Here is a 20,072-nt window from a genome sequence, read left to right as displayed (position 1 = left end):
GAACTTATTATTGTGTATGGTGTGTGAGGTATTAGCCTAAACCTAATTTCTTCCAGATTGCTATCTAGTGTTCTCAGCAGTTTTTGTCAAATACTGAATCCTTCTCTCAGTAACTAGGGTCTTTGGATTTATCAAACACTATGCTTCTTCTGTCTGTTACAGATCTGATCTGTTCCAATGATAAATCTCTCTTAATTAAAAAAAGATAATTTTTAATGATTTTTGCCCTTAATAGTTTGAGATCACTTACTGAGAGATGTTTTCCTCCCCAACACTTCTCACTTTTTTTCACTGTTACCCCTGAAATTCTTGACCCTTCATTCCTCTATATGAATTTTGGTATTTTTTCTAGATCTAGAAAATATTATTTTGGGAAACTGACTGGAACAGGATGGAATAAGTTAATAAGTTAGATAGATAATAATTTAGATAGAAATTAAGTTAATTTAGATAGAACTTGTAATTTTTATTCTATTAGCACAAACTACCCTGAGTAATTAATTTTTCTCCATGTAGGTCTGTTCCTATTTTTGCAGTGTTTTATAGTTAGATTCATATAGTTCCTGAGTCAATACTGGTAGATGCGATCCCAAATATTTCATATCTTCTGTTGAATGGAATTCCTTTCTGTAGTTGTGCTGAATCTTAAAAGGAACTAAGGATTACAGGAGGCAGAGGAATAGCAAGCTAGACAGTCTGACTTTCCAAAATATAGGTACTGATGAAATATCGCTATGATTTCTATGCACAACTGCATATCACTGTCTGGACAACAAGCACTAATTATTCATTTGGTCTTTCCTGGGCGGTGGTTAGACCAAACTGATTAGGCATCAATAGACTTGGGTTTGAATCTCTAGCTCTGTTATTTGCTACTTGTTTGACCCAAGACGAATTAACCTCTAAGATCCCTTCTAGCTCCAAATCTACAATCCTATTATCCTGTGTGGATAAATAGGGTCGACTCTTGCATCAATTTCTACAACATCATAAATACCCCCTTCACCCAAATTAAAGCAGTATTTTAAAATATCACCAAGAATATTTTAAATTATACAGGTACGCAAGGTTACTATACATAAACTTCAGAACAAAAGAGCACCATAATTAAAGAGAATGACTCCTAAATATGTGACATGACCATCTCTATCACATAAAATTTCTTATTCAACGAAACTCATAGCCACACCAGCAAAGCAGGATTATTATGGATTATTTCTTAGAATGAAGTAACTTTGTTGTACTAAACCAGATGTTACAATGAAACTAAATCATTTTGCAAATATTGTCATGTTATCCACTTTTATTTTTTAAACATTTTACTGAATACTTGTTTGTAACACCACTTTTATTTCCCAATATATTCCTCCCTATTCCCTCACCCAGAGCACCATCCCTTAAAACAAAGAATTAAAAAAAAAAAAGAAAAAAAAGCAGTTCCGTAAAATGAAGTCATACATCAACCAAATCTGACAACATACACAATGTTCCACATTCATAATTCTCCACCTTTGCAAAGAGAAGGAAAGTGCATTCTCATCTCTTCTTCATAATCAAATTTGATTATAATTAGTGTTTCATTTGCTTTTGTCTTTCCACTTATATTTTTATAGTCATTATGTGTATCATTTTCTATTGTTCTAGAAACCTAGAGAATGTTACTTTACATCAGTTTGTAAGTCTTAAGATAATATTTTTAAAAACAGAATTTATCTGCTTTATTTGACCACATTGAAAGGATCCTTAATATAGGGTATGGAGCAACAACAAAGAATGAACTATTCAGTAAACACTGAGCATGTGCTATCCTGGACACAGCATAGAGGATGGAGAGTCAGCCTTGGAGATTCAGTGTCTGACACACTAGCTTTGTGACTCTGGGCAAGTCATTTAACTTCTTAGTACCCTAGGCAACTTTTAAATTATAAGTCAAAGTTGCTGATGTGTATTAGAATCACAGATCCAGGCCACAATCCACCATCTCTTCACCCAAAATGTGCAAGGCACTGTGCTAGACTCTGGAGACACAAAGGTAAAGCAATACCTTTGGCAGGTAGGGGCAGGGAATAGGGAAAGGCTTCACAGGATTGACACAGTTTAGTCTTGAACTTACTGATGATTTGATTTGATTCTCATCTAAATTTATTAACAGGAGTCATATAAATTTACCATGTGATCACATAAATTTTCAGAAACACGAAATAAAGCAAATTGTTTAGGCTCTCTGGACCTATCTTCTCCTTTTTTAAAATGAGGGGCCTGAAGATTTCTAAAGTCCTTTCTAGTCCTATGCAGGCACCGTCTTGGTCAGGGATCCAATTTCTATAAGTAATACAACAACTCATGCCCAGGTTAACAGATTTAGAGGTAAGAGGGGTCTTAAAGATTGTCTAGTTCAACTCACTCATTTTACAGATGAGGAAACTGAAACCCAGACACATGAAAGGACTCAACACAATCACAGAGTTAGTAAACTGCAGAGTCAACACTGTGTAACTAGGTAAGGGTAAAAATATAATCATTTATTTGCCTTCATCTGAAAATATCAGGTCAGAGGAGGAAATAAATTGGGCCCTTATACTAAAGTCATTTCAAGGGTGAGAAGAGCTACCAACTCAGTAGCAGCTTCATCCTTTCAAAAGCTGCCTCAAGAAAATAGAAAGGAAATTGCTTTGGTTGTGTGCATGTACTTGTCCTGATCATGTTAAGTGTCCCCTCAATCTAAATTAGCACCTGGGAAAAACACTTCCCTGTAATGTACAGATTTTTTGATGTTGCAAGTTTACTTGGAAGTTGTTATTATGGGAAAAGGAGTAACTGGTATTAAAGGCCCTCTAACTGCAAGAATTAATGCTAAAATTTCATGTTGTGTGTGCAAAATAAAATGATGAAACTATTATGTCAGCAGAGTAATATGAAGTGTGTTTAAAAAATATTCATATTAGAGAAGGAAGAATATATTTTTAATGAGGGAAAAAACCATAACCAGCACTTTAAAAAACATTCTCGAGCAAAACATATAAATGTATTATCAGTTAAATGCTTTGATTTATGTAATGCAAAGTGCTTATGTAATCTTAACTAAAATATTGCCTTGAAGAGTGTTACCTTATAGGTACTATCCAGATCAATACTTCCTGACAAATATTTTCCACAAATGTAAATTTCAGAACCAATACCTATTTTTAATCCACAGAAAAAGACCCAAGATGCAAAACTTTTGGGGAACCTCCCCCCAGTAATTCTCATAATATTATGTAAAAAGTCTTTCAAACCTCATACCCACCAAAAATTTCCCCAAACCCGTAAAAAGTTTCAAGTTTTCTGGTCTAAGAAAAAAAAAACTTTTATTTTTCTCAAAGAAAAAGTGATATGTGACTTTTTATAAATTATTAGAATTACATATGTTCTTGATTTGGAACCTAGAAGACTAGAAGATATGTACCTCTCATTCATTCCCAGCAGAACCTTAAGGTCTGATCCAGAAATTCTTACTGTCTCTTTTGATACTTGTTAAGCTGACACACTGGGTATGTAGTCTATATTCTGTAGGATGGCACGTAACTCTAGTACAGAAGAAACAACATAGTGAGGTACGGGGGACTGCTTCTGTGGCACAATTCTGTTTTTGTTTATCCAGACTGTGGCTTTCAAGCCAGCATTAAGCCCTCCTTGGATATCTGTTTCTAGAGTATCCCCAACCATCACGCAGTCTCCTGGCTGTACCCCAAGGAGATCACAGCAGTAATAAAATATCGATGGTGCTGGTTTCTCCTCCTCTTGTTCTCCACCTACAACAATAGCATCAAAATATGGTTGACAGGCACAAGCTTCAATCTTCTCTCTTTGTGTCTGTGTGTCACCATTAGTCAAAAGAAGGAGGGGGACCTCCTTTCGAAGTTCAGTCAGCATGTTTTTTACGTCTTCTGATAAAGTCATATGCTGGAGACGTGTAGATTTCCATAGGAAATAACATTCTTTAGCTAGTTCCTGACTGGCTGTCTCAGCTCTTGTTTCTTGAAAAGCTTCTTCCCAATGTGAAATCCTTAGATCTGTAATGGACATTTTGGACTCTCTGTAGCACTCTTGGCTGAATTTAACTTGGACTTTTTCACTGATGACATGAGCTTCTCCTTCTTTGTACTGGTATTTTGACTTTAATAGCTTTATCACCTAATAAAAAAGATACAAACTTAATTAAGACATTAATCAATCAATCAATATTAAGCTCCTAATATGTGCCTGGCACTGGGAATACAAAAGAGGTGAAAGACAGTCCCTGCCCTCAAGGTGTTTATAATCTAATAGACAACATGCAAACAAATTTATAGCAAACTACATACTGGATAAATAGGAAATAATTAACAGAGGGGAGGTACTAGAATTCAGAAGTTAAGGAAAGCCTCTAATAAAAGAAGGGATTTTAGCTGGGATTTACAGGAAGCTAGGGAGGTAAGCAGGCAGAACAGAGGAGGGAAAACCTTCTAGGCATTAGGGACAGCCAGAAAAAAAAAATGCCCAGATCCCAGAGATGGAGTGTCCAAGACAGTGTTACAGGATCAGAGTACATATTGGAGAGCAAAGTGTAAAAAGACTAGAAAGGTAGGAGGAAGCTAGCTGATAAAGGGCTTTGAATGCCAAATGGAGCATTTTGTATTTGATCCTGAAGGATATAGGGAGCCACTGGAGTTTACTGAGTAGGAGAATGATGTGGTCAGAGTATTGCTTCAGGAAAATCACTTTGGTGGCTGAATGAAGGATAGACTGGAGTGGGGAGAAACTTGAGGCAAGCAGACCCATCAGCAGAGTATTTCAATAGTCAAAGTGTGAGATGATAACGGCCTGCACTAGAGTGGTGGCAGTGTCAGACGACAGAAGGGGGAGTATTTGAGAGATGTTCCAAAGATAAAATCAACAGGCTTTGGAAACAACTGGGATATGAGGAATAAGATAGTGAGAAATCCAGGATGACTCCTAGGTTGTGAACCTGAGGGACTGGGAGGATGGTGTTGCCATCTATAGTAATAGGGAAGGAGGCGGAGGGGTTGGGGGAGAGAAATTAGTTCTGGTTGGGACACATTTAGTTTAAGATGTCTACTGGACCTCTAGTTTGAGATGTCTGAAAGGGATGCAAGATTGGAGGTCAGCAGAAAGTTTAGGGCAGAATAGGCAGATTTAAGAATTGTTGGCACAGCGATGGTAATTAAAACCATAGGAACTTATGAGATCACCAAGTGAAGTAGTGTAGAGAGAGGAGAAAAGGGCCCAGGATAGAACTCTCAGGGACACCTATGGTTAGAGTGCATGATTTGGAGGAGGATCCAGCAAAGAAGTGGTCAGATAGAAGGAAAAGGAGGAGAGAGTGGTGTCCCAAAAACCTGAGAGAAGAGTGTATCAGGGAGGAGAAGGTGAATTAACAGTGTCAAAGACTGCAAGAGAGGTCACAGAAAATGAGGACTGAGACAAGCTCACTGGATTTGGCAACAAAGAGATCATTGGTAACTTTGGAGATCATTTGGTAATTTCACATAAAATCCATTTTATTATCCACTGCTAAGATGATAAAATTTTAGGGTCAAAAGGATGTTGAGAGATCATTGATTTTATACCTCTGCTTTGATAATATTAAACTGAAAAAAGAATATCCAGCCTCTCTGGGTAGCCCAACTAATATTTAACATTCCAATTTCAGAAAGGTTTTTTTTTTAACAGCTAATAATCATTTATACTTTAAACTCATTTTCTTACATTTTATAATTAGTAGCAAAAGAATAAACAGTTGATCACTAATATCTAACAACATTTCGTAGTTGTTTCCAATATACAAATAATTTATAATCTAAAAATTCATTTAAAGTCAGTTGTTTGAAATTTGCAACATATTTTCCCATACAAGCAATATTCTTTTTTTTTTTCTTTAGGCAATTGGGGTTAAGTGACTTGCCCAGGGTCACACAGCTAATAAGTGTCAAGTGTTTGGTCTGAGGCCGAATTTGAACTCAGGTCCTCCTGACTTCAGGGCTGGTGGTCTATCCATTGTGCCACCTAGCTGCCCCCTAGAAGCAATATTCTATGTTGTCCCAACATAGTTATGGTCCCTGACAAGCCTACAAAACTAAATTTATCCTAAAATGTACTGGGAGCCAGAACTGCTTCCTTCATATGTAGGGTATAAGGGAAGTGGGTACTTCCCTAGTTCCAAGTCACAACAGTATCAAGTGATTCCTGCAGTAGGAACTCCACATGGTTCAGTACAGAGGACATATGAAGAGCAAGGACCGCAAGCTCCAGGGAATGAAAGGAAAAGAAGACAGTATAAACCTTGTGGGATACATTTTTGGGGGGGCAAGAGGGATGCTAAATAGCCCCCTGTCATTCTTACTTTTCTTCTACAGACACCAAAGATTGACCACATTTCTTTTTTCTGACTAGGTTTTCACTCTTTCTCTATTTAATTGCAGAAGAAATAAAACTTTACATACAGCTATTTTGAGGTTTCCTAAGGGTTGTGTTTTTTTGGGGGGGCTATGAACAAATGGGAAACAAAATGATACACCCTACTCACTCCCCTTTCTCACTTAGACCCTGTAAAGAAAATGTTACCAATAGGTGCTGGTATGAATGAAAGGCAAGAAACTCTTTAAATGAAATAAAAGCTCTGAAGGAAAGAACTGAAAGAAAAATAGTCTGGAAGACAGAGTGGTAAACCTTACCCAATAAAGGTACTCCTTGAAAACTAGAACAGACCAAACAGAACTTAATGACTCCCTGAGATAGCAAGAAATAGTAGAGCAAAATAAAAAGACTGAAAAAAGGGAAGAAAATGGAAGATATCTGATATGAATAATAACTGACCTGGAACATAACAGAATGAGAGATAATTTAGGAATCATTGGACTTCCTGAAAACCATGATTTAAAAAAATGGTGGACACTATATTTTAAGAAATCATAAATGAAAATTGCCCGGATACATTAGAACCAGAGGACAAAGTAAATCCAAGAATTCACCAATTAACACCTGAGATAACAAAAGGACAAATCCCAGGAACGTACTAGCCAAAATCCAGCACTCTCACATTAAAGAAAAAATACTACAAATGTCTAGAAAGTTCAAGTACCAAGGAACTAGGAATCAGGATCACACAATATCTGGCAGCTTCTATTATAAATGAGAGGAGACCTTGGAATGTGATATTCCAAAAGGCAAAAAGAGGTTTACAAATGAGTGTTAACACTCCCTGCAAAGCAAAGTATAATCATACAGGGGGGGAAATGTACTTTTAATGGAAGAGAGGTCTTTCAGCTATTTCTTTCTTTTCTTTACTTACTTTAGAGGGCTAAAATATGGATTTCTAGTACTTGTGGCAAGTTTCTCAGGTTTCTGCTACAGAGTTTTGAGGCATTAGCCTAACTGGAGAGGTCAAACCAGACGGTACACCCATTCTTTCTGGGGCTTTTTTTCTGGAGTATTGACTAGACTTGTGCAGTGTTTGTTCTTGGGTGGGTGCTCATGGGCCCGTGGGGGGTGGGATCAGGAGATTCCTTTGGCTGGGGGCAAGTTTAGTTGCTCCCGTGTTGGGTGGATTTGGTTTGAACCTCCACAGCTGTAGAGAGGTTGGTATTGGACCCATGCTTGTTTTACAGGGCAGTTGTTGGTGGGCCCCAGTGGGTTGGCCAGGCAGGGAAACGGTGGCTGGGCTTGTGAGAGGAAGGGGAACTGAGCAACAGGTGTTTTATTGTGTCCATTGGGGATATTTGGATTTGTGTTTGGTGTGGTCATTGTTGCAGACTGGGTAACTCAAAGGGAGTGGGGTAGCAGCAAGGGTACTGTGGGTTCCCGGTTGTGGTGATGATTTGGAGGGGTTGATTGATATGTCATGTGGTTTCTTTCTTGGTTAAATGGCAGCTCATGATTAATTAGGTCAGTCATGGTTCCTCAGTCAAGCAAGGATTAGCAATGAAGCTCTATTTTTTCATCTATTAAAGTTTAAAATTGTGGGAAGTTGAACTTAAATGTTTAGTACAATCAGATCACCAGGAGGTGCTTGGTACAAGCATACCCTGCCTTTGCTAATCTTAGGGTGGGGGGTGGAGGGGAGCTTCCATAGGCTCTTTTGGTACATCCTGGGAATCTCATATTTAGCACTGATCTTTGTAATAGGGGGCTCTGCTTCAATTAAAGGGTCATACCTCTGTAACATTGAGCAAGGAGGCCTGTGCAGATTCCCCTTCAGAAATGGACGTCATAAACTCATTATAAAAGTTGTCCATTGAATTCCATTTTTCTCCTAGTTGGCCTAATACTTGGACCAATACATGGAAGGCAGTTCCTTATCCACCTAAGTGGGAACTGACTAGCTGAAGAAACTTTCTAGAATACAACTGGAGTTTTGAAAATGTTTTTCCTGTAAGCATGGAGGCTTCCTCTAGTTTTGTTTTGTTTTTTAATAGTTAGTATTTCATTTTTCCCAGTTGCGTGTAAAAACAATTTCTGACATTTGTTTTTAAAACTTTTGAGTTCCAAATTCTCTCCCTTTCTCCCTCCCCACCCCCCTCATTGAGAAGGCAAGCAATTCCATATAGGTTATATGTGGTCATGCAAAACATACCCATAATAGTCATGTTGTGAAAGTCAACAGAGAAGAAAAAAAATTCAAGAAAAATAAAGTTAAAAAAAAAAAAGTATGCTTCAATCTATATTCAGACACAATCAGTTCTTTTTCTGGGGATGGATACCATTTTTCATCCTAAGTCCTTCAGAGCAGTCATGGATCATTCTGTCACTGAGAAGAGCTAAGTCACTCAAAGCTGATCATCTTACAATATTGCTGTTACTTTGTACCCAGTACATTTCACTTTGCATCAACCCATGCAAGTCTTTCCAGGTTTTTCTGAGAGCATCCTGTTCATCATTTCTTAGAGTAAAATAGTATTCCATTAATTACATACCATACGTTCAGTCGTTCCCCAATTGATGGGCATCCCCTCAATTTCTAATTCTTTTTCTTATTAATTTATTTTGATTTATCAACAATCACTTCCATAAGCTTTTGAGTTTTAAATGTTTCTCCTACTCCCTTCCTACCTACCTCCCAAGATAGTGTGCAATCTGATATGGGCTATACATATACATTCCTATTAAACATTTTCACATTAGTCATGTCATAAGGAAGAATTAGAACCAATAAAAAGGACCACCAGAAAGAGGAAATGAAACAAAACAAGAAAAAAAAAGCAAATAGTATGCTTCAAGCTACATTCAAACTCCATAGTTCTTTCTTTGGGTGTGGATAGCATTTTCTATCATGAGACTTTTGGACGCGTCTGAGATCCTTGCATTGCTGAGAAGGGCTAAGTGTATCAAAGTTAGTCATCCCACAACATGGTTGTTACTGTGTACAATGTTCTCCTGGTTCTGTTCACTTCACTCAGCATCAGTCCATACAAGTCTTTTCAGGTTTTTCTGAAGTCCACCTGTTCATCATTTCTTATAGCACAATAGTATTCCATTATATTCATATACCACAACTTGTTCAGCCATTCCCCAACTGATGGGCATCCCCTCAATTTCCAATTCTTTGCCATCACGAAAAGAGCTGCTATAAATATTTTTATTTATCTCTTTTGGGATAGACCTAGTAGTGGTATTGCTAGGTCAAAGGGTATGGATGGTTTTACAGCCCTTTGGGCATAGTTCCAAATTACTCTATAGAATGGTTTAATCAGTTCACAATTCCAACAATAATGTCTCATTTTCCCCATATCCCCTCCAACATTTGTCATTTACCTTTTCTGTCTTATTAGCCAATCTAATAGGTATGAGATAGTACCTCAAAATTGTTTTAATTGGCATTTCTCTAATCAATAGTGAGTTAGAATATTTTTTCATGTGACTAGACAGCTTTAATTACTTCATCTGAAAACTGGTTATATCTTTTGATCATTTATCAATTGGGAAATGACTCTTATTTTTACAAATTTGACACAGTCTTCTATGTTAGAGAAATAAGGCCTTTGTCAGAGAAACTTGCTTCAAATTTTTTTTCAGTAATTACTGACAACTGTATTTCCCTCCATCCTATTCTCCCTACCCCCATTTACTCTATTCTCTTTCACCCTATCCTTCCCCAAAAGTGTTTTGCTTTTGACTACCCCCTCCTCTAATCTGCCCTCCCTTGTATCACCCAACCCCTTCTCTTATCCCCTTCCACTTCTATTTTCCTGTAGGGTAAGATAGATTTCTATACCTTGTGTTTCTTATTTCCCCAGTTACATGTAAAAACTTTTTTTTTTTTGCCTTTTTTGGTTAGGCAATTGGGTTTAAGTGACTTGCCCAGGGTCACACAGCTAGTAAATGTCATATGTCTGAGGCTGAATTTGAGCTCAGGTCCTTCTTACTCTAAGGCCAGAGTTTTATCCACTACACCACCTAGCTGCCCCTAAAAACAATTTTTAACATTTGTTTTTAAAACTTCTAAATTCTGAGTTCTAAATTCTGTCCCTTCCTCCCTCCCCACTCCCTCTCATTGAGAAGGCAAGCATTTCCATATAGGTTATACATGTGTAGTCATGTAAAACACTTCCATAATCATGTTGTGAAAGACTATATATCTCTTTATCCTACCCTGTTTATTCTATTCTCTCCTTTCACCCTGTCCATCCTCAAATGTGTTTGTTTCTGATTACCCTCTCCCCCAATCTGCCCTCCCTTCTATCACCACTACCCCCTTTATCCCCTTCCCTACTTTCCATATAGAAAGTGAATCCAAGATAGATTTCCATACCTAATTGAGTATGTTATTCCCTCTTTAAGCCAATTCTGATGAGAGTAAGGTTCACTCATTCCCTCTTCCCTCTACTGTAAAAGCCTTTTCTTCCCTCTTTTATGTGAGATAAATTATCCCATTCCACCTCTCCTTCTCTCTTTCTCCCAGTACATTTCTCTCACTCTTTAATTTTACTTTTTAGATATCATCCCTTCATATTCAACTCACATACCTGTGTCCTCTGTCTATATATCTTCCTTCTAACTGACCTAATAATGAGAAAGGTCTTATGAGTTACAGTATCACGCCAGAATGTAAACAGTTTAACTTTAATATGTCCCTTATGATTTGTCTTTCCTTTTTACCTTTTTCATGCTTCTCCTGAGTCTTGTATTTGAAAGACAAATTTTCTATTTAGCTCTGGTCTTTTCTCAAGAATGCACGAAATTCCTCCATCTCATTGGATGTCAATTTTTTCCCCTCATGGATTATTCTCAATTTTGCTGGGTAGGCAATTCTTGGTTTTAATCCTAGCTCCTTTCACTTCCAGAATATCATAATCCAAGTCCTCTGATCCTTTCATGTAGAAGCTGCTAAATCTTGTGTTCTCCTGATTGTGGTTCCACAATATTTGAATTGTTTCTTTCTGGCTGCTTGCAATATTTTCTCCTCGACCTGGGAACTCTGGAATTTGGCTATAATATTCCTGGGAGTTTTCAATTTAGGATCTTTTTCAGGAGGTGATTGGTAGATTCTTTCAATTTCTCTTTTACCCTCTGGTTCTAGAATACCAGGGCAATTTTCCTTGATAATTTCTTGAAAGATGATATCTATTGGTTTTGTTTTATAATTTCTTGACTTCTCGGTCATTAGCTTCCATTTGCTCTATTCTAAATTTTTTTAAAGTTTTAAACTGTTCTAACTCTTTTTTTTAAATTTAGTTTGATTTATCAATAATCACTTTCATAAGCTTTTGAGTTTTAAATTTTTCTCCCCCTCCCTCCCCAAGACAGTGCACAACTGATACAGGCTATCCATATACATTCCTATTAAACATATTTTTACAATAGTCATGTTGTAAGGAAGAATTAGAACCAACAGGAGGAACCACAAGAAAGAGGAAACAAAACAAAACAGAAGAAAAAAATAGCAAATAATATGCTTCAATCTGCATCCAAACTCCATAGTTCTTTCTTTAGATGTGGATAGCATTTTCCATCATAAGACTTCTAGAGATGTCTTAGATCCTTGCATTGCTGAGAAGGGCTAAGGTTATCAAAGTTAGTTATCCCACAACATGGTTGTTACTGTGTACAACAATTCTCTTGGTTCTGCTCACTTCACTCAGCATCAGTCCACACAAGTCTTTCCAGGTTTTTCTGAAGTTTGCCTGCTCATGATTTCTTATAGCACAACAGTATTCCATTACATTTATATGCCACAGAAAGAACTGCTATAAATATTTTTGTACATGTGGATCCTTTTCTCACTCTTATGATCTCTTTGGGATACAGACCTAAGAAGTGCTATTGCTGGGTCAAAGGGTATGCACATTTTTATAGCCGTTTGGGCATAGTTCCAAATTGCTCTCCAGAATGGTTGGATCAGTTTACAACTCCACCAACAATGCATTAATGTTCCAATTTCCCCACATCTTCTCCAGCATTTATCATTTATCTGTTTTGTTACTCCATTATAATTTTTAAGAAGTTATTTTCTTCAGTGAGCTTTTGGACCTCCTTTTCCATTTGACCAATTCTGCTTTTTAAAGCATTCTTCTCCTCACTGGCTTTTTGGACCTCTTTTGCCATTTGGTCTAGTCTATTTTTTAAGGTGTTATTTTCTTCAGTATTTTTTTGGGTCTCCTTTAGTAAGCTGTTGACTCGTTTTTCATGATTTTCTTGCATCATTCTCATTTTTCTTCCCAATTTTTCCTCTACTTCTCTTACCTGATTTTCAAAATCCTTTCTGAGCTCTTCCAAGGCCTGAGACCAATTCATATTTTTCTTGGAGGCTTTGGATGTAGGAGCTTTGACTTTGTTGTCTTCTTCTGAATATATGTTTTGTATGTATCTCTCACATCTTAAATTGCTTAACTTGCTTTCAGCCTCATAGGCAGCCTCTCAGAGGGCTTGGTACCTGTCATCAAGCTTTACCCCTATTAGGGTCCTTTCATGGGCAGAGGCAATATCTACAGCAATTGCTGACAATTGTGGGTACAGCCCATATTCCAAATGATTGACCCCTGCCAGTTTTAGAAGTTGAGCATATGGGGCATAAATTCCGTGCTTTGATATTTGTTTTACTGCTTGACGAAAGTTGTCAAGTTCATTTTGGATAACCCTGTCCCAGGTTAAGGGGTGGAGCTCAACTCCATGCTCTGTGCACTGCAAGACATAACCAAGGACAGTTTGAACAATTAATAGCCCTGCAAAAAGTGCTTGTGCAACTGATGTAGCAATTATTATATCAGATGCATCATGTGTGGCTTGCTGATGCAGTCCTTGATGTATTATGATGAATTTTAGAAGAAAACATTGACATAATTTTGAAGATGATTTTCATGGTGGCAGTGGTAACCCAGGTCTGAGGGAACTCAGCTAGGCCTTGTTCCATGTGGACCCGGACTTGACGAAAGACTTCTTCAGTGCAAGCTCGTTCCCCAACTACCAATTTTCAGAGAAACAGGCTACAGAATGAAATGAAAAGACCAGTTCTTCTCTTATTTGTTTCCGCTTGTGGGACTGCCTGGATTGCTTGCTGCAACTGTGGACCATGATTGTTTGCATCTAAGTATTTGCCCAGGCTGGCAGTCTGGTCCCCGCACAGTTGATGAACTTCATAACCATGCTCGGATAGATACTGGGCTACTGGGCTATCTTGGAACTTTCTAATATCTCCCTCATAATAATAACAAATTAGTAGAGTCAATAAGCAATGGTCCAGGTGATCTCCTAAATTAACTCCTGCTTCAATCACATCGATAACCCTACAACATAAACAATTTAAGTCCTCTGCTGCATAGAAGATCAATTTCCTTGCTCTCACATACTTTGGTTGAATATTTAGCCCAACCATAAGCAGATCATGTAGAGATTCCATACTAACATGGACAATCACGATGTTGATTTTGATGCTTTTTTTCTAGGTTGATAATAAAGTCTATTTGAATCTTACTCTTCCTCCTCTTCAGTTATTTCTGAGGAAAAGAACAGAGCAGAGTATGAACTTTTAAATACAAACACAAGAGCCCGGAGAAATCCAGAAAGGTAAATTCATTCAAGCAATTAGAAAGAGCTATATGATTTCTCATCAATGGGGTGAGAAGAATATACAAACAAGAGGAAAGAAAGGAGGAAGTGGGCATTAGGTGAAACTCTTATCTGAAAGAGACAAAAGAAGGTTGAACACACAGTTTGGTGTAGAAATAGAACTCAACAAAGAAACAAGTAGGGATAGGTATTGGGAGGGTGGTAAAGAGGGAGGAAAAAACCTGGGAAAGAAGTTAATGGCATAAATAGCTTCCTGACCTGTAAAGGGGCATTAAACTGAGGGGTTAGGGGGAAGAAAATCAAAGTATTGTACTAGAATTTAAGGAGGGTAATCTTAGATTGCCTCTTATACAACTGGGGAATAGCTGAATCAATTATGGTAAATGACAAAAGAGACAACTTCATAGAATCTTGGGTAGTTATGAACTCATGCAGACTGAAGTGAGAAGAACCAAAAGAGAACAATTTATACAAAGACCACAATACTGTGAAGAAAAACTTGGAAAGACTCAAAAACTCTGATCACAGTACTGAACAACCATATCTTCACAGAACCTGTGATAAATCATGTGATCTACCACCTGAAAGAGAGGTAACAAACACAAGGTGCAGAGACAAACATTTCTGGACATTTTAGAAGAAAACATTGACTTATAATTTTGAAGATGATTTTCATGGTGGCAGTGGTAACCCATGTCTGAGGGAATTCAGCTAGGCCTTATTCCACATGGACCTAGACTTGACGTTTCTTTCTTTTTCTTAGTTTTTTTGTAGTGGTGGTAGTGGTGGGGAGAATTTGAGGAGGGAGGAAAGCAATAGTGATTCCAAAAAAAGAGCCACTGTAACTTTAAAAAAATGCACAAAACAGAAAGATGTTCAGAAAGAAGTAGATAGGTAGGACAGTATTGAAAATAATGTGCAGAATTTGTTATATACTTTTAAAAAAGTAAGTGGTATGAAATATCCATGATTTCATTCAGAGCCATTATTTTGTGTTTTGCTGTGTGTATGAGAATGCTCTTTTTGATGTTCTGACTAATTTTTTTTTTCTAAAAAGACTCAATTAAGTTGTCATTCCAATGGTATTTAATAGTGAATCAACAAATATTAACGAAGTGCCCATATGCCAGGCACTATAGATAAGAGAAACAAAATTGAGACAGTGCCCGCCTATGAGGAGTTTTCAGTCCAGTTGGGAGATAAGTATTTACAGAATATAGGATATATACAAAATAAATACAGTGGTCTGGGTGAGGAAAAGTACATGTAGGGATAGAAATCAAGGCCCTATGTGGGAAGTGGCACTTGAGCTGGGGTTTTTTAATAAAGTCAAGGATTCTAAGAGGTGAAAGTGAAAAGGGAGTGCATTCCAGTTATGAGAGTTAGCCTGTGCAAAGTTATGGGGAGAGGAGAACGAATATACTATAAGAGGAAAAGCATGTAACACACAGTGCATGAAGGGGAGTAATGTGTAATAATGGTCCTGGAAATGTAAGCCAGAGCCAGACAGTGAAAGGCTTTAGATGGTAGAGTAATTTGTATATGGTTGTTGAGACAACTGGAAGCCCACTGGAGTTTTCTGAGAAAGTAGTAAGAACTGAACTTTAGGGATATCACTGTGGCAGCTGTGGGATGGATGGACTGGAGGCTGGGAGATCTATTAGAAGGCTACTTCAATAGTCCAGGTGAAAGGTGCTGAAGGCCCAAAGGATGGTGGTCACGTAAACAGGGAAAGCTTGAATCATGGGGTAGCAGACACCGGGCTGACCTGGAAGTCAGAAAAAAGTGAGCTAATCCCAGCTCTATCACTGGCTGTGTAACTTTAGGCAAGTCCCTTTCTCTCAGTGGGCTCCAGTTTCTTCATCTGTAAAATGAAAGGGTTGGCCTCTAAAATCCCTCCAAGCTCTAAATTTATGATCCTAAAAGGCTGAATACGAGAGATGCTATGGAGGTAGAAATGACAAGGCTTAGCAAATGAATAGAAATGGGGGTGAGGAAGAGTGATGAGTAGAGGGCCCCAAGGTTGCAAACCTGGGCAACCTGAGGAATGATGGTGCCCTTGACAGAGATATGGAAGTTAGGAAAAAGGGGAGAGAAGATGAATTCTATTTTGTACATATTAACTCTGAGATACATACAGGACAGCCAATTCAAAATATCCAGTAAGCAGTTGGTTCTGTTGGAGAGGAGCTGAGGAGAGACTAGGGCTAGATATAAAGACTTGGAAGCTGTTTCCATAGAGATAACAACCCATAAGAACTGATGAGAACCCCAAGAGCATATAGAGAAAAGAGGGTTCAGGACAAAGCTTCAGGATACACCCACAATTAAATCGTTGGCCATAGGCATGATCTAAAAGACAGACAGCAGGAGAATCAAGAGAAAATAAATGTCAGGAAACACTCAAAGGAGAAACTCTCTAAAGTGTTAAATGATGTAAAGTGGTCAAGAAGGATGAGAAAAGGCCATTGGATTTAGGAATAAGGTATCACTGGCAACTTTGAGGAGAACAGTTTCAGTTGATTTAAGGATGGAATTAGAATAACACACAAAAAAATGGAAAAGGTCTGCAAACTTATCTCCATCAATTACAGTGGAACTACAACATCTGGCCTCTAACATCACAGTTCCTGATGTGCTACATAAGAAATGGCCCAAAGGAAAACAAAAATGTAAAGAAGGCTGGCTTAGACCAAGCACACACCAAGAGGGGGTGAGGGGTGGGGTGTGAATTCTATGTTGGACCTGGTAATTCTGAGTACATTAAGAGATCAATTTTCAATGTATCTTAAAGAGGAGAGGATACCAAAAGCTGGGAAAAAGTCTTGAACCTTGTTAATCCCTCCTCTCCCACCAAAAATGTGACAGAATATTAGTAACTACAGATGCACCTGCTTACTTTCCCCACCTCCATAAAATTTTTGAGAATATACCCCACATCCTTCATGAAGGCAGAAGAATAGTCAGGATTCCATAACCAATATTCTACAGCAGATATCCTTATAATCCCATAATCCACTGAAAGGTGTCAAGATGATAAAGTCCCCCTGTGCTAATTGTTTCTTAACTACAAAAAGGCATTTTATTGGTAACTAAAACACCACTTTAAAATTTCTTGTTGAATAAGGTATCTCCCATACATATGCTAAAATTCTAAAAGTCCTTTAAAGACATAACTATACACAATACCTGGCACCGGAGTGAAATGCTTAATACATTCTTGTTCACTGCCATTTTACTGATGCCTTTTTGTAGGCATTTAAATTTTGTTGAACTAAACTGATGCTGATGTAGATAGTTTTCAAGATGTGTCTTGGCTAAAAGTTATCATCCAGTGGTCAACTTGGTGACATAACTCTTAGGATTTAGCCAGGCTACTCCCGAGACAAGAAATAGTCTATCATGGGGCCTATATACCAAGTCTTCTCAGCTTGGTCTACTGACTGGCATTTAAGAACCTTGGGTTACTTCCACAAAATGATAAATCAAGATCATACCTTTGATTCATTTTAATACAGCAACTATTCATTAAGCACAAATATTTATGGGCTGATGGAAAAACATTATCTGCTTTGAGGTTCTCCTCAAATGTGAGTCACCTCAAAGATTCATTCATTCAACAAAGTTTTATTAAGGGCTTACTATGTGTAAGGCACAGTGCTAACCGAAACCTTTATTAAAGGAGTTACAATCTAGCAAGAGAAAAGTTAACCTACATAAAGACAACAAAAGTGACATAAGTCTAGGAAAAGTGGTACAGGGAAGTGTAAGGAAGCAGAAATGACCTTCACCTGGGGACTAGAGTAAGGGAAGGCCCTAATCCCTAAACTGAAAGAAGCAGGAAGAAGTCAATTTCACGTAACCAAAGACAGATGTGAAAACATGGAAACAGTTGTCAAATTTGACTGGAAAATAAGAGTACAAAATTATGTAGAACCATATAAATGACTGAACCAGGAATTTATGCTTTGTTCAGTAGGCAAAGGATATTTTTGCTAAGAAAATTCTTTGGGACAAATTATAAGAACTCAGGAAGAGAGAAAAGATCCGAAGTCTCAGGACTTTGTCCTGGGGATCTGGTCAAACAGGCTTCCTCTCCCTAGGGTGTGGTGTGATGTTTATTTGCTCAACCCTTTGCCAGGTTTGTAGTTTTCAATTCAGGTTAACTTTCCAAAACGGAAAACAGTGCATTGAACTCTAACTTAAGACAGATGTGTACTAAACAGATTATATAAATCTAGTTTTTACAGCCACGGAATCAAAAAGATCCACCAGGATCTCAGGGACCATACAGTCCCAATAAAGGGACATCCAGTCTTTGCTTGAAGATTCAATGGCAAGCGAGAGACAACTAATGATACAGCAAGGAGGTATAGTAGATAAGAGTGCTGGACCTGGAGAAGTCCTGAATTCAAAGACTTCTTACTAGTTTTATAACTCTGGACAAGTCACTTAATCTGTTTGCCTCAGTTTCCTCATCTATAAAATAGAAAAAGGAAGGAAATAAGCATTATACTGACACACACATATATTTATTACAGTCCCTACTATGTGTCAGGTACTATGCTAAGTGACTTATAAATATCTCTTTTGATCCTCACAACAACCCTGGAAGTTAGTGCTATTATTATCACGTCCATTTTGCAGTTGAGAAAACTGAGGTTAAGTCACTTGCCAAGGATCACACATCTAATGTTTGGGGCTAGATCTTCCTGACTCCAGGCTCAGTGCTGTATCCACTGTGCCACCTAGCTACTGCTGTCAATCAATCCCCCTTCCCCCACCCCTTCCATCCCACTGCCACCCTCAGGGTTGTTGTTATAATTATCTCCAAGGAGATAATATTTATAAAGCAAAGTACTATATAATTACTAGCTATTTTTATTATTAAGAATGTCCCACTAGCACTGAATTTAGAGTCAGAGGACTTGGGTTTTGAATCTCAGGTCTGGAGAGGAATCTCCCGAGAATTTCAAGAGAGGAACTTTCGGAGTTAGATTAGGTAAACTCCAAGGTTCTTGCCAGCCCATATCTATGACCCTAGCACAAAGTGAAAGAAGTTAGAATGCCATACAGATTGAATACACTATAGGAACAACCTCCAAACTCTAGACCTGTAGAAACAGAAGAGAGATTGGAAGGGGACAGACACAGTGCAAATTACTACAAGTATTACTACTGCTGCTGCTACTAGTAATTTTATTAATTTTTTTTAACATTCTGTATTCATTCTGTATTTGGCTAGTATCCTCTCATCCTCCAGAGAGAAGACTGTCACATTTATGAAGTACAGGCCCTTCACCATCCTGGTTCCTTTCCTCCAGGCAGTCTTCTGGAGCAGTTAGGGGGTGAAGTAGGCTGGCCTTGGAGTCAGGAAGAACTGAGTTCAGACCCTGCATCAGAGAATCAGTAGCTGTGTGACCCTGGGCAAGTCACTTGACCTCTCTACCTCAGTTTCTTCATTTGTAAAAGGGGGATAACAATAGCACCGAAGGGTTGGTAAAGCACTCTCTAAATGCTACGATTATTCGGCTTGACTTAGTCATTCCTTCTTTTCCCAACTGTGGTGCTCCAGGTGTGGCCTGAGCAGGGCAGAGTACCTGGCATCCATCACATCCCGCATCCCCCCGCCCTCTCTGAACGTGACCCAAGATTGCATCAGCCTTCCGGGGCCAATCCGGCCTCGGAGTCTGCTCCGCCCTGCCCACATGCACCGGGGGTTTCGGGGAGAGCGGGGAAAAGTCGTTTGGGATGATGTGAGGGGGAAGTCGGGGCGCTCGGGCGGGAACGAGACGGACTGGGGGGTGGTCTCCTTGCAAGGGGGGCTATGCCAAGGTGGCGGCTGCGGCAAAGGACCAGGCCTGGGGCCGGGAGCGGAGAAGCTGGTCAGCCAGTGGGGGCTGAGAGGCGTGGACGCTATAACCGTTACCTCCAACATGGCTCGCCTACTCGCCTCGGCCGTGTCGATCAGCGTGTTGTCCAGGTCCAGAAACACCGCCCTCACCCGGTTCAGCCCCATCCCGCGCTCAAGC

At 38.7% G+C, this 20,072-nt stretch overlaps 1 protein-coding gene across 3 annotated transcripts; it reads right to left on the bottom strand.

Moving 5' to 3' along the window:
* Nucleotides 1–3,330: 3,330 nt before the first annotated feature.
* Nucleotides 3,331–20,066, bottom strand: NANP (N-acetylneuraminic acid phosphatase). Of its 3 annotated transcripts, none has more exons than XM_027853783.1 (2): nucleotides 19,970–20,066; nucleotides 3,331–4,173 (listed from the first exon to the last, which is right to left on the bottom strand). In XM_027853783.1, the coding sequence occupies exons 1-2, from the start codon at nucleotides 20,057–20,059 to the stop codon at nucleotides 3,514–3,516; spliced, it is 750 nt and encodes a 249-aa protein (XP_027709584.1). In that variant the 5' UTR covers nucleotides 20,060–20,066; the 3' UTR covers nucleotides 3,331–3,513. The 3 variants fall into 3 exon arrangements, with proteins under 3 accessions (XP_027709584.1, XP_027709585.1, XP_027709586.1); XM_027853784.1 differs by having other exon boundaries at nucleotides 19,994–20,066; XM_027853785.1 differs by lacking the exon at nucleotides 19,970–20,066 and adding an exon at nucleotides 11,134–11,304.
* Nucleotides 20,067–20,072: the final 6 nt, after the last annotated feature.

This window comes from Vombatus ursinus, unplaced genomic scaffold (assembly GCF_900497805.2).
Source record: "Vombatus ursinus unplaced genomic scaffold, bare-nosed wombat genome assembly UNPS02010219.1, whole genome shotgun sequence".
Classification (NCBI taxonomy): domain Eukaryota; kingdom Metazoa; phylum Chordata; class Mammalia; order Diprotodontia; family Vombatidae; genus Vombatus; species Vombatus ursinus.
This window is presented reverse-complemented; position numbering and strand designations above follow the sequence as displayed.